Source organism: Ranitomeya imitator, chromosome 5, assembly GCF_032444005.1.
Source record: "Ranitomeya imitator isolate aRanImi1 chromosome 5, aRanImi1.pri, whole genome shotgun sequence".
Classification (NCBI taxonomy): domain Eukaryota; kingdom Metazoa; phylum Chordata; class Amphibia; order Anura; family Dendrobatidae; genus Ranitomeya; species Ranitomeya imitator.
Window position 1 is genome coordinate 3,912,960 of NC_091286.1, and position 14,633 is coordinate 3,927,592.

A 14,633-nucleotide genomic window follows, 5' to 3' on the forward strand; every position below is an offset into this window, starting at 1 on the left:
TGGTGTGGGAATGCTGCTGCCGTGCTGGTGTGGGAATGCTGCTGCTGCACTGGTGTGCGAATGCGAATTCTGCACTGGCGTGCGGATGTTGCTGCTGTGCAGTGTGGGAATGCTGTGCTGGTGTGCGAATGCTGTGCTGGCGTGCGGATGTTGCTGCTGTGCGAATGCTGTGCTGGCATGCGGTTGCTGCTGCTGTGCGGTGTGGGAATGCTGCTGCTGCGCTGGCGTGTGGGAATGCTGCTGCTGCGCTGGTGTGGGAATGCTGCGCTGGTGTGGGAATGCTGCGCTGGTGTGGGAATGCTGCTGCTGCGCTGGTGTGGGAATGCTGTGCTGGTGTGCGAATGCTGCTGCTGTGCTGGTGTGGGAATGCTGCTGCCGTGCTGGTGTGGGAATGCTGCTGCTGCACTGGTGTGCGAATGCGAATTCTGCACTGGCGTGCGGATGTTGCTGCTGCGCAGAGTGGGAATGCTGTGCTGGTGTGCGAATGCTGTGCTGGCGTGCGGATGTTGCTGCTGTGCGAATGCTGTGCTGGCATGCGGATGCTGCTGCTGCGCGGTGTGGGAATGCTGTGCTGGTGTGCGAATGCTGCTCTGACGTGCGGATGTTGCTGCTGCGCTGGCATGTGAATGCTGCTGCGCTGGCATGTGAATGCTGCTGCGCTGGCGTGCGCATGTTGCTGCTGCGCTGGCGTGTGGATGTTTACGTATAAATGTATGAGCGGGCACCATCAAATCTTACAATGTAAAGGGGGGATCACCATGTGCATACCAACAAACAGTATAGCTTAACAAGAACAACAAGCGTATGCACAGGAAACGGGATCACCACACCATATTATAGCAATATAATAAATCTTTATTTAGAGAACAACATGAACAAAACATTTAAAAACATCTAAAAACAAAACGGACATAGAGGGTCCATGAATACAATATATATCATGAATACTGCAAATACATCAACATCCCACACAGCTTTATTATCCTGACACGTTTGCTGGCTGTGGTTATTGGCATAGGTGATTTCACTAGGGCTAGGTAAGACCTCTGTAATCACCCTTTAGAGGTGTATGTAGTGGGAGTATCATCAGGTTATTCAGTCTTTTCCCTACCCACCCTTATTTGGGTAATAGTTCTTGTATGGGACTAATCTCCTAGATCTATTTTGGAGTGTGTATATGGGGTGGAGTGAAGGTGTCAGTATCAGATGTGTTCTTACGCCTTATTTTTGGCAAAATTTATATATTAAGCTGTGTGGGATGTTGATGTATTTGCAGTATTCATGATATATATTGTATTCATGGACCCTCTATGTCCGTTTTGTTTTTAGATGTTTTTAAATGTTTTGTTCATGTTGTTCTCTAAATAAAGATTTATTATATTGCTATAATATGGTGTGGTGATCCCGTTTCCTGTGCATACGCTTGTTGTTCTTGTTAAGCTATACGGCGTGTGGATGTTGCTGCTGCGCAGGTGTGCGGATGTTGCGCTGGCATGCGAATGCTGTGCTGGCGTGCAAACGCAGCTCTGGCGTGCGGATGTTGCTGCTGCGCTGGCGTGGGGCTGCTGCTGCTCTGGCGTGCGGATATTGCTGCTGCGCTGGCGTGGGGCTGCTGCATTTACATGAGGCTGCTGCTGTGCTCAGCCTCACACCATGCTAATATAGTGCGGTCTTTCTGCAGGGTGGTATTGACACAAGGGTCCGCGGTCTGGAGGTTCTGGGGCCGAAGCCGACGTTCTGGCCGGTGTTTAAGGAACAGCTGTGCCGGAGAACGTTCCTCTTCTACACCAGCCGAGCTCACAGCTGGGGGCAGGAGATCTGTGAGAAGAAGGAGCGCTTACTTCAGCTGTTCAGCAGGTAGCACCAGGTGGGAGCAGACACCGTCATCCCTGGTGGTCTTTCCTCTGTCACTGGGTCGTCTCGTTGCAGGTTGAACCGCGCCTTGTCACATGAACAGGAGTTTGCAGATCGGTTCCTGCCGGACGATGAGGCTGCGCAGGCTCTGGGCCGCACCTGTTGGGAGGCACTGATATCTCCCCTGGTGAGGAGCATCACAACCTCAGGTAAGAACCTCCCGGACCCCCATGTTCTGCTTACCTGCTGGGCGGGAGGTCAACCTGCAATCTTCTTCCAGACTCCGGAGCTGTGAGCCCCCTCAGTTGGCTTCTTACTCGTTACCTGGAGAACATTCAGAGGGCGCGAAGACCCAAGGCCCAAACTTCAGTCTTCAATTCTCGGGTCCGCAGGCTCACTCACCTCCTGGTCCATGTGGACACCAGCCCTCAGGACACTGCCGAATTGAAGCCCCCCAGTAAGACCAGTGAGTGTCTTCTCCCTTCACCGGACGGGACCCTGTGTTTTAGGTGGGGAGGGGTCTATGGTGTGACGTTTGCTTCTCTCCTCAGATGGGAAGAGTCGGGACACCCTTAGTACTCCTGTGAGACCCTCCGGTTCTGGATGGAGCAGTATGGCGGGAATTGCCCAGTGCTGGCAAGAAGTGGTCCGGAAGCAGGTAGCGACTGCTCTGGAGTTGTCTGGGACGGACCCCTCCACTGTTATTGGATGTAATTCCCGTTATGTCCTCCAGGTGCAGCGCTTTCTGGAGATGAACTGGAATAATGTGGATCTGGCTCCCCGGATCTGCTCCATGTACCGGGCTCTCAGACTCGCCATGGATGAGATGTTTGGGCAGCAGACGCGGTTCTTACTATCTCTGCGCCAAGGCTTCTGTGAAGGGATGTTACAGCTGTCATTCCTGACTGCGCTACACGTGAGTATGTCTGTGGTGCGGCCCGTCTTGTGTCTTGTCTGTGGTGTGGCCCCCTGTAATATTTCGGATGTTTGTATGTTGCAGGTGACGGAGCAGTTTGCTCGCTTTATAGATCAGCTGATAACTGCGATTCGTGCAGATTCTTCTGATCTCCGGGCCCTGGAGCTGCTGCAGGAATTCCTGGACTTTATTCTTTTCTTGTCTGATCTGGAACTGGCCAATTCCTTTGAACATTTTTACAGGTTTGGATATTCCCATGTTTCCTTGTGACGCCCTCTGTGCCCCCCCGCCCTCTGTGCCCCCCCGCCCTCTGTGCCTCCCGCCCTCTGTGCCTCCCGCCCTCTGTGCCCCCCGCCCTCTGTGCCCCCCGCCCTCTGTGCCGCTGTTTCCAGGCCCTGGTTCCCATAATGCTTTGTATTGCAGGCATTACCTGGCAGATCGGCTCCTTTCCCATGGACCCTGCTGGCTGGAGAACATGGTGGTTGATCACATTGGAATTTGTTTCCCAAATCGATTCCCACAGCAGATGCTGAAAAACTTACAGGAGGGTAAAGATCTACTGAAGGAGGAACATTTCTACCGACTGCAGGAGCGTGATAGAGAAGTTCTATCAGAGGAGAACGAGGAGGAGGACGACAACCTGGAGCAGGAGATGGTGGTGAGGAAGAAATGGTAGCAGAGAGTAGAATGTAGAGTTGGTGGTATGACAAGGAAAAAGGTTTGATGATCATGAGGAGGAGATGGTGAAGGGAAGAGGGAAAGTTGCAGAGGAGGATGACTAGCTAGATCGGTATAAGGCCATTGTGAGGGTTAGTTAGGCAGGGGAGGATCTGGACAGCCAGGAGGAGAGGAGCTGGTGGGGAGCAGGACCAAGAAGAGAAGTTGTAAGGAGGTGGACCAGGAGATGGAGATGATGTGAGAAGATGAGATGGTGGTGTTAAGTGTGATGAGGAGTTGGAGGTGAGGAAACGTGAAGGAGATAGAAGATTGGGGACCAATAGAAGGGTATGATAATGAGGAGGAGATAGTGATGGGAAGCAGGTATAGTGAGGAGGAGATGGCAGGAGTAATGGAGGAGGGTGTGGTGGAGGAATTTTAACTATGAAGACCAGGAGAAGAAGATTGTGAGAGTTTGGGAGTAGGTCTGGACAGAAAGGAGGAGGAGTTGGTTTAGTGAGATGGATGAAAAAATGTTGGGAAAGAGGTCTAGAAAGAGAATAGGTGTAGGAAGAGAGAATAGTGAGCAGGACTGCCAAGTGCAGAGATGGTGAGCGAAAGTGGAGGATTGTGACGAGGAAGACCAGGAGAAGGAGTAGATGGTGAAGAGGAACACCAGCTGGAGGAGGACTAGGAAGAGGAGATGTCTGGTGTAAGGCGGGATGAACAGGATATAGTGAAGGAGAGGGGAGGAGACGGTAAGGAGGAGGAACAGTTGGCGATGAGGGTAAGTGGGGGATGGTGAAGAGGAGTAAATGGTGAGGAAACTAACTAGTAGGAGAGGTTGGTAAGGAGAGTGATATGGAGGATACATTGAGGAAGAGGAGGACGAGGACATGGTGAGGAAAAGGAGGAGGACCAGGAGTAGGAGATGGTGAGGGGACGAGGGAATGGTGCAGAAGAGGTAATGGTGAGAAGGAGAACCAGGAGGAGAATATGAGGTGGGTTGAGGGAAAATGGGGAATGATGATGAGGAGAAAATGTTGAAGATTAGGATCACGAGAAGGAGATGGTGAGAAGAAGAAAAAGATGGCTAGGATGCAGGTGAGGTGATCGTAAAGCTGAGATGGTAACTAGGAAGGTCAGGATAAAGAGATAGTGAGGGAAAGGGGGATGCTGCGGAGGAGATGTTGGTGATGAAGAGGACAGGAAGGAGGAGATGGGTAATGGTGAAAGAGATTGTAAAGAGTAAAGTTGGAGGATAGTGAGATGGAAGACCAGGAGATGGTGAGGAGGAGATGGTGTAGAGAAATTGGGGGATAAGGAGGATCAAGCTGAGGAACTGGTGAGGAGGTAAGAGTTTGAAGTGTACCAGAATGGAGAGCTGGTGAGAGGTAGAGGGAATAGTGAGTAGGAAGAGATTTGTATTGGGATAGATGGATAGTTGGAGGTCCAGGAGATGGTCAGGCTGAAGGAAAGGAGGGGAAGATGGTGAGGAGGAAAATTAGTTTGTAGGAGGACTAGCATGAGATGAGCGGTAGTGGAAAATAGTGAGTAGGACGGAGGATGGTTAAGTAGAGGACCAGGAAGTGGAGCAGGTGAGGATGACAACCATGGGGAGGTGAAGGTGATGAGAAAGAGATTGTGAGGGATGGTGAGGAGGAAATGGCAAGGAGGCGGAGATGTTTAGGGAAGAAGGAATTGTAAGAGGATGGTAAGTTGTAGATGGAGTGGGAGGTAAGGCCCAAGAAGATATGATGAGGGTAAGTGGGCGATTTGGAGGACAAGAACCAGGAGGTGATGATGAGGAGGACTAGTAGGGGTGAAGGTTAGAAAAAGGGGTAATTGGGAGGAGGTGAACCATAAGGAGGAAATAGTGATGGGATGGAGAGGTGCTGAGGAGGATAAGATGTGAGGAAAAGGGTTAATGCTGAGGTGGTGATGGTGACCAGCAGTAGGAGATGAGGAGGGCCAGGAAGAAAAGTTGGAGAAGGATTGAGGGGGAGATAGTTAGGAATAGATAGGTCCAAGAAGAAGAGATGGTGATGATGAGACATCGGAGAGGATGGTGTGAAACAGGAGATGGCGAGTGAGCAGGTGGAAGAGAGAGCTTGGAGGAGGAACAGGATGAAGAGATGGTGGGGGAAGATGAGGAGAAGAACCAGGAGGAGGAGATGATGGAAGAAGGTGGGGATGAGTATCAGGAGGAAGAGATGTTGATGAGGAGGACATCGATGAGTAGGAAGTGAGGAGGAAGACCATTGGAGCCGATGGAGAGAGATTGGGAGGGGGGGGGGGGATGACAGGAAGGTCAGAGAGGAGGTTGTGATGAATGGTGGGGTGAGGTGATGACGTGGAGGGAGTGATGGTCACTGGGAGGAGGAGGTGGAGAAAAGGGAGGGGTTGAGGAGGAAATGACAGGAAGAGATGTTAAATTATGGTGAGGAGGGGAATCATTAAAATGGGATGGACCATGAGAAGGAGGAGATGGAGAGAATTAAGGGGGATGGTGACCAAGAGGACCATATGGATGAAATATTGAAGGGAAGCTGTGGAGGAGAACCACCAGAATGACAAGTTGGTGAAGGGAAATAGGGGATGGTGAAGAGGAGCACCATGTGGAGTAGATGGTATTGAGGAGGAAGTAGTAGTTTATAGAAGGACCAGAATGAGTAGATAGTGTGAGGAAAGGGTTGATGGGCAGGAGAAAGTTGTGGGAAAGTGATAGAAGGTGAGGACATGAACCAGAAGGAGATCGGGGGCATCATCTGTGATCGAGGTGGATTCTTCTGTTGTACTGTAGTTGTGATTACTCTACGATTATGGGCATCCTACACGATGGTGATGCATTGTTCTCAATTGTAGTTGTGATCATGCTATGAATGGGGGCATAATCTCTGATAATGGTGGCTTTTTTCTCGGTTGTAATTGTGGTCACTCTAATTGAGGGCAAGTTAAACAATGGAGGTGGATTCCTTTCAGTCGTAGTTGTGGTCACACTATGATGATGATGATGGATTCTTCTTGACTGTAGCTCCTCACTGTGTCTTCTGTGTGTTTAGGAGATGGAGGAGAGCCCTGTTCTGCAGGTCGAGGGTGTGGAGGATGCTGAAGTCAAGATCTCTGTGCTATCACCTCGATGTTGGCCTATATCTCCTCTCTGCTATCTGACCGATCCCTCTAAGTATCTCCCAGAGAATCTTGGGACTCCGCTACAGCGCTTCACTGACTTCTATACAAGGAGTAAGTGCCCCGCGGTGTCTGCAGCTGTGACTTCTATGAGTGTGTGCGCTGAACATCGCCTTGTGTTCTCTTCAGGTCAGGCAAGTTCGGGCTCAGATCTCGCTCAGTCTCGCCGGCTGCAGTGGACTTGGTTAGGGAATGCTGAGGTACAATATGGAGACCTGACGCTCAGAGTCTCCACTCTACAGATGTTCATCTTACTGCTCTTCAATCAGCACCAGGTGAGGTGTACGATCACCCCCATCCAGTAGAATATAGAGTGTACAGATAGTAAAGCAAATGCATTGCTTATATATCCCCTCCTGTGTGTATACATATATGTTCCCTCCTGTGTGTATACATGTATGTTCCCTCCCGTGTGTATACATGTATGTTCCCTCCTGTGTGTATATACATATGTCCCCTCCCCTGTGTATAGTTGTGTTATGTATCAGCACTAAATAATCTTAAGGTGGTGAAGTGAGAAAAATATAATCAGAAATTACATTTATGGAATCAAATAACTAAAAATTGGCATGTGCATATGTATTCACCCCTTCTGCGATGAAGCCCCCAAAATTCTCTGGTGCAAGCAATTTTCATGCTTACCAACAAAGGCTAGAACACCAGTAAAAATAGGCACCACTAACCAAACACCACCAGGGAGACCAAGGAGCTCTCCAAACGCCACCAGGGAGACCAAGGAGCTCTCCAAACGCCACCAGGGAGACCAAGGAGCTCTCCAAACGCCACCAGGGAGACCAAGGAGCTCTCCAAAAAAGATGGACAAAGTTGTTGAGGAGTGCAAATGTCACGCAGTGTAGGACAGACTAAGTGCATGACATTAACACCCACCTTCCTGTGTCACCCTGGCGATAAGCCCTGCATCGGGAGGGACAGGATGCGTGCTAGTCAATCCCACTAACACTAAAGACAGCAAGTAAAAATGCAACAAGGAGGACACTTAGCTTGAGTAGGCTCAGAGAGACACTCCGACGTCCTCAAAACTCGAAGAAGATGATAGCCGACTGCTACAGCTCAAAGCCTCAACTGAGATGTGCAAATAGGAAATATCACCTGCAACTCCGAACAGGAACTAGGGAGTTATAAATACTCAGATCCAGGTGTGGCCATTGGCACCAGGTGGCTACTCGTCTGCAAAGTAAACAATTGAGACCTTCTGCAGACAGATGGAGTGCTATGGGGCTGCAGCCTCTGACCCATATGTGACTGTAGCCTCCCCTTTCACGAGTGGCCTCCGGACACTCAAGACCAAGTTTCTTAGGATAAGAGGTGTGGAACGAACGAACCAGCCTGGGGGTGTTCACCTCTGATGCAGAAACCCACATCATTTCCTCTGGACCATAACCCCTCAAGTGCACCAAGTATTGTAGGGAACAACGTCGAAGGCGAGAATCTACAATCCTCAAAATTTGAAACTATTATTGGGGAAGGCGATTGGGGTGAGGGCTCAAGGGGTTCCACACAGCAAAGACCTTTTGAAAAACGTTAAAGACCTTAAGAGCCTGAGGGAGCACAAGATGAAACGTTGCTGGACCAATGACGGTGGTTATCTTTTAGGGACCAATGAATCTAGGTCCCAACTTCCAGGAAGGAACCCTCAACCTGAAATTCCTGGTAGACCACCACAGTCATTCACATTCCCGTCCGGGCCAGGCATGCGTTTGCTGACCGTCATACGTTTATACCTGTGTCCCCTGACCCTATTAAGAACAGGTAGTGATGAAACCGGACTAGATGGACGGGTATGTGATACTTGAGAATGTGCGCAAACATTGCACGTAGACATCTGTTCAACCACATCCTGATGCAACCCCAGCCATCAAAAACAACGGTAAAGGAGGTCCGCGGTTGCCTTACCACCTGGGTGGCCAGCAAGTACAGAATTATGAAATTCTCTGGTTACTTTGTGGCAAAATTTAGACGGCACAAACAACGTCCCCGAAGAGCAGGAGGCAGGGACATCCCCCTAAGCCTCCAACACCTCACCCTCCAGGTCAGTGTACAAGGCAGAGACACCTACCACCTTCTGCAAAATTGGGGCAGGGTCCTCCAAGCTAGACAAAAATGCCGGTATGGACCCTGTAGATACAGCAGAAGGGGAAACGTTTAGGCAGTTACCATGACAGTAATCACCCCACTCCACAATCTCTCTGGATTGACAATCCATAGTTGTATTATGCTTCACCAACCAGGGCAAACCCAGAACCTTTGGAGTGTGGAGACCCTTCAGAAGATAAGAAGGGATTACTTCATAATGAGAAGACCCCGCCTTCAGTCTTATGAACAATCTGTGTCAGTGTTCTCTGTACGGGTGGTGCTGAGTTGCTGGCACAAATGGGAATAGGTTCAGCCAATGTAGAGCAGACAAAACCATGAGCTCTAGCAAACTCAGCCACCACCAAACTGACTCCAGCTCCACCGTCTACAAACACAGAAATATTTTCAGACCTGCTCTTGTTGGGGGAGGATCTGGAGTAACGCTTCACGGTTGACCAAGTGGTTTCCAAATTAATCCACAGGACGTTGCCAGCAACTGAGAATGATCAGATGGAGAAGTGTCTCTGGGAGGATCAAAGCGGATCTCTAACCCCATTTATTTTGTCACTTCTCTTATAATATTTAGCAAGTTATACTTCAACCAATAGTATAAAAACATACTTGCAGCACTTAAACTATAAAAATGCAGGAAAACTGGAAACTACATGTATGGCCGTGTCTACGTGGCATAGAAAGAAGCATAACAGCATGTGCGTCAGAGAGTCTTACACAGCAATACACCCCCGGGTCTCATATCTTATTCGGACTGGAACAATCTGGCTATGTAACAGCTATGAACTTTTAGCTAGTTAATTAACAGAATTTATCTCGTAAACAACAAGATGGAGTCACAAGCACAAAAATGGAGTCCGCTTTAATTTTTCTTAATTTAGTCCTTCACACTCTCTAGCACCACCTCTGCTGTCACGACAAAGCAAGAATTGCAGGTTGAAGACTAACACACCCCTTGATTATCAAGCTCCAGGCTCTCAAGGGCTAATCGATTCAATTTTTTGCTTTGGGATTGCAGGACGAGCCCCAATAAAATGTCCCTTCCCACAAAAAAGCATAGACCCTTTTTCTTGCAAATGTCGGGAGAAATATACGAAGTGAATACATCTCTCAGCTGCATGGGTTCCTCTAACTCCGCAAGTATAGGTTGTGAGGCCCTGAAGAAATTGTCTTCTAAGAGCTGGATCTTTCAATTTGGTATCAGTTGACCACCTGCGGAATTCAGAGCTATACGTCTCCACTGAACGATTCCCCTGCTCAAGGCGACGGCGTCTGTATTCAGCCAAGGAAATATGGTCAGGATCCTCATAGATCAGGGGTAAAGCCCTGAAAAACTCCTGCACAGACTGCAGACACATAGAATCCTGTGGTAGAGAAAAGGCCCAGGACTGAGGTCCTCCATGCAACTGTGAAATAACAATTCCTACTCGTTGCTCTCATCTCCAGAAGAGTAAGGACGCAGTTTAAAGTACAATTTGCATGCCTCTTTAAGCACAAAAAACTTGTCCCTACCCCCAGCAAACCTGTCCGGGAGGGCAATTTTGGGTTCTCTGGACGTCCCCCACAATAGGAGCCTGCAGCCGCTGCCGTTGCTGCTGGAACCTCAGAACGAAGGTCAGTCACCTCCAGGGACAACCTCTGCAGCTGGTCTGCCAGCACAGCAATGGGATCCATGAACCCAGAAAAAGAAAAAAACACTACACAAAAAAAAACACCAAATGTGAACAGTGGGTGTTAACGTCACGCAACGTGTAGGACAGACTAAGTACAACACAAAGAGATTATGGGAAGTTAAAAACCCCCACGTCCAGGTGTGGTCATTAGCACGGGGGTGAGGTGGCCGCTAGTCTGGAAAGCAAACAACCTTCAGAAGACAGATGCAGTGCAACGGTCTGTAGCCTCAGACACATCTGTGACAACAAGTCAGGTGGTTGGTTTATAAAAAAAATATCTCCCAAGCTCTGATTATCTCCCAGAGCACCATCAAATCCATTATCATCAACTGGAAAGAACATGGTATTACAACAAACCTGCCAAGAGAGGGCAGGCCACCAAAACTCCGGTAACCCTGAAGGAACTGCAGAGTTCCCAAGCAGAGAATGGGGCATCTGTCCATACGACCACAGTAACCCGTACACTTCCTAGAGGTGGCCTTTACTGAAGAGTGGGCAGAAAAAAGCCTTTACTTACACACACAAATTGTAAGTCTCGTTTTGAGTTTGGCAGAAGACATGTAAGAGACTCCTCAAATTGTAGGAAGGTGCAGTGGTCAGATGAGACGAAAGATGAATTTTTTGGCCACCAAAGTAAATACTGTCTGACGCCAAACCAACACAGCTCATCATCCCAAGAACACCATCCCCACAGTGAAACATGTTGGTTGCAGCATCATACCGTGAAGATGTTTTTTTGGCATCAGTGACAGGGGAAACGATCTGAGTCGAGGGGAAGGTGGGTGGTGTGAGGTACAGGGATATTATCGAGCTGAACCTGTTTCAGTGATATGAGACTGGGACCGAGGTTCACCTTACAGCAACAAAGTGACCCAAAGCATACTGCTAAAGGAACACTCGAGCGGCGGAAGGGGAAACGTGTAAATGTTCTGGAGCTGCCGAGTCACAGCCCAGACCTTAATCCAATGGAGAATCTGTGGTCAGAAGTAAAGATTGTTGTTCACCAGCTGAAGCATCTAACGTGAAGGAGCTGGAGCAGTTTTACTTTGAGGAATGGGCAAAAATCCAAGTTGGAAGATGTGGGCAGCTCAGAGACTTAGGCTGGTTTCACACTAGCGTACGGGAGTGCTGCGGATGGCAGCGTATTTCCTCCCTTATTCCTCCATGAAACCACGCCTACGCCTCCTTGCGTTCTGCGGTGCCCTGCGTACCTATCTTTATCATTGGGTACGCAGGGACATACGCTGTTTGCGGAGGCCTCCACATGCGCCGTTTGGACGCTGCGCCGAACGCAACATGTTGCATTTTGTTGTTGGCGCAGCGTCCAAACTGTGCGTGCGGAGGCCTCCACAAATGGCGTACATCCCTGCGTACCCAATGATAAAGATAGGTACGCAGGGCACCGCAGAACGCAAGGAGGCGTAGGCAGAGCGTAGGCGTGGTTTCATGGAGGAATAAGGGAGGAAGTACTCTGCCATCCGCAGCACTCCCGTACGCAAGTGTGAAACCAGCCTTATCCAAAGTGATCTGCAGCTGTAATTGCTGCAAAAGGAGGCTCTACAAAGTGCTGACTTTGGGGTGGGGGGGTTGAATAGTTATGCACACTGAAATATTCAGTAATTTTGTCCTATGTTATTTGCTTCACACTAAAAAGGAAACCGAATGTTCACCGTTGTCGGCATGTACTTTACATGAACGGATGCAAAACCTCAACAAAAAAAAACAAACAAACTGTTGTGTTGTAGCAAAACACAGAAAATGCCAAAGGGGTGGAGGGTGAATACTTTTGCAAGCTGCTGTATATCCCCACCTGTGTATATATGTCCCCTTGCAGGGGCAGACATGGTGCAACCGCATCGGGGCCCGAAGGTGGAGGGGGCCCCTGCAGGCAGGGATGTACTGCCCAGTCCAGATTACGGGTCAGTGAGAGGGGCCCGGTGTCATGCAACATTGGGCCCCTCTTGCTCCCTCCCATAATCATGTAACTACCCAGAGAGAGTGGCGCGGAGAGTGCAGGAGTTCAAAAAGGGGGCGTGTCAAGCAGGGAGAGGCGCTGACCAATTAATTCTTTCCCCACCAGGCTGATGAGAGCGCTCATTGGCTGCCGTCTGTCCTCCTGCATGGTGCATGTTCACCTGTAGTCAGGGGCCCGGGCCGCACATCACACAGGGACAGCAATGGAGGAAGAGCAGGAGTTACAGGGGGCCCGGGCCGCACATCACACAGGGACAGCAATGGAGGAAGAGCAGGAGTTACAGGGGGCCCGGGCCGCACATCACACAGGGACAGCAATGGAGGAAGAGCAGGAGTTACAGGGGGCCCGGGCCGCACATCACACAGGGACAGCAATGGAGGAAGAGCAGGAGTTACAGGGGGCCCAGGCCGCCCATCACACAGGGACAGCAGTGGAGGAAGAGCAGGAGTTACAGGAGGCCCGGGCCGCCCATCACACGGACAGCAGTGGAGGAAGAGCAGGAGTTACAGGGGGCCCGGGCCGCCCATCACACAGGGACAGCAATGGAGGAAGAGCAGGAGTTACAGGGGGCCCGGGCCGCACATCACACAGGGACAGCAATGGAGGAAGAGCAGGAGTTACAGGGGGCCCGGGCCGCCCATCACACAGGGACAGCAATGGAGGAAGAGCAGGAGTTACAGGGGGCCCGGGCCGCATAGCACACAGGGACAGCAGTGGAGGAAGAGCAGGAGTTACAGGGGCCCGGGCCGCACATCACACAGGGACAGCAATGGAGGAAGAGCAGGAGTTACAGGGGGCCCGGGCCGCCCATCACACAGGGACAGCAATGGAGGAAGAGCAGGAGTTACAGGAGGCCCGGGCCGCACATCACACAGGGACAGCAATGGAGGAAGAGCAGGAGTTACAGGGGGCCCGGGCCGCACATCACACAGGGACAGCAGTGGAGGAAGAGCAGGAGTTACAGGGGGCCCGGGCCGCACATCACACAGGGACAGCAATGGAGGAAGAGCAGGAGTTACAGGGGGCCCGGGCCGCCCATCACACAGGGACAGCAATGGAGGAAGAGCAGGAGTTACAGGGGGCCCGGGCCACACATCACACAGGGACAGCAATGGAGGAAGAGCAGGAGTTACAGGGGGCCCGGGCCACACATCACACAGGGACAGCAGTGGAGGAAGAGCAGGAGTTACAGGGGGCCCGGGCCGCACATCACACAGGGACAGCAGTGGAGGAAGAGCAGGAGTTACAGGAGGCCCGGGCCGCCCATCACACGGACAGCAGTGGAGGAAGAGCAGGAGTTACAGGAGGCCCGGGCCGCACATCACACAGGGACAGCAATGGAGGAAGAGCAGGAGTTACAGGGGGCCCAGGCCGCCCATCACACGGACAGCAGTGGAGGAAGAGCAGGAGTTACAGGGGGCCCGGGCCGCCCATCACACAGGGACAGCAATGGAGGAAGAGCAGGAGTTACAGGGGGCCCGGGCCGCACATCACACAGGGACAGCAATGGAGGAAGAGCAGGAGTTACAGGGGGCCCGGGCCGCACAGCACACAGGGACAGCAGTGGAGGAAGAGCAGGAGTTACAGGGGCCCGGGCCGCACATCACACAGGGACAGCAATGGAGGAAGAGCAGGAGTTACAGGGGGCCCGGGCCGCCCATCACACAGGGACAGCAATGGAGGAAGAGCAGGAGTTACAGGAGGCCCGGGCCGCACATCACACAGGGACAGCAATGGAGGAAGAGCAGGAGTTACAGGGGGCCCGGGCCGCACATCACACAGGGACAGCAGTGGAGGAAGAGCAGGAGTTACAGGGGGCCCGGGCCGCACATCACACAGGGACAGCAATGGAGGAAGAGCAGGAGTTACAGGGGGCCCGGGCCGCCCATCACACAGGGACAGCAATGGAGGAAGAGCAGGAGTTACAGGGGGCCCGGGCCACACATCACACAGGGACAGCAATGGAGGAAGAGCAGGAGTTACAGGGGGCCCGGGCCGCCCATCACACAGGGACAGCAGTGGAGGAAGAGCAGGAGTTACAGGAGGCCCGGGCCGCATAGCACACAGGGACAGCAGTGGAGGAAGAGCAGGAGTTACAGGGGGCCCAGGCCACATAGCACACAGGGACAGCAATGGAGGAAGAGCAGAAGTTATAGGGGGCCCGGGCCGCACAGCACACAGGGACCGCAGTGGAGGAAGAGCATGAGTTACAGGGGGCCCGGGCCGCATAGCACACAGGGACAGCAGTGGAGGAAGAGCATGA

At 51.5% G+C, this 14,633-nt stretch overlaps 1 protein-coding gene across 2 annotated transcripts in view; it reads left to right on the top strand.

The window, feature by feature from the left end:
* CUL9 (cullin 9) overlaps positions 1-14,633 on the top strand; it is a 159,412-nt gene that overhangs the window by 65,823 nt on the left and 78,956 nt on the right. For both annotated transcript variants that reach the window (XM_069768218.1, XM_069768217.1), the window contains exons 19-27: positions 1,682-1,857; positions 1,930-2,063; positions 2,135-2,320; positions 2,406-2,512; positions 2,588-2,770; positions 2,855-3,012; positions 3,194-3,428; positions 6,490-6,670; positions 6,746-6,891. In XM_069768218.1, coding sequence (XP_069624319.1) covers positions 1,682-1,857; positions 1,930-2,063; positions 2,135-2,320; positions 2,406-2,512; positions 2,588-2,770; positions 2,855-3,012; positions 3,194-3,428; positions 6,490-6,670; positions 6,746-6,891 — 1,506 coding nt within the window. The remainder of the gene's footprint in view (positions 1-1,681; positions 1,858-1,929; positions 2,064-2,134; positions 2,321-2,405; positions 2,513-2,587; positions 2,771-2,854; positions 3,013-3,193; positions 3,429-6,489; positions 6,671-6,745; positions 6,892-14,633) is intronic.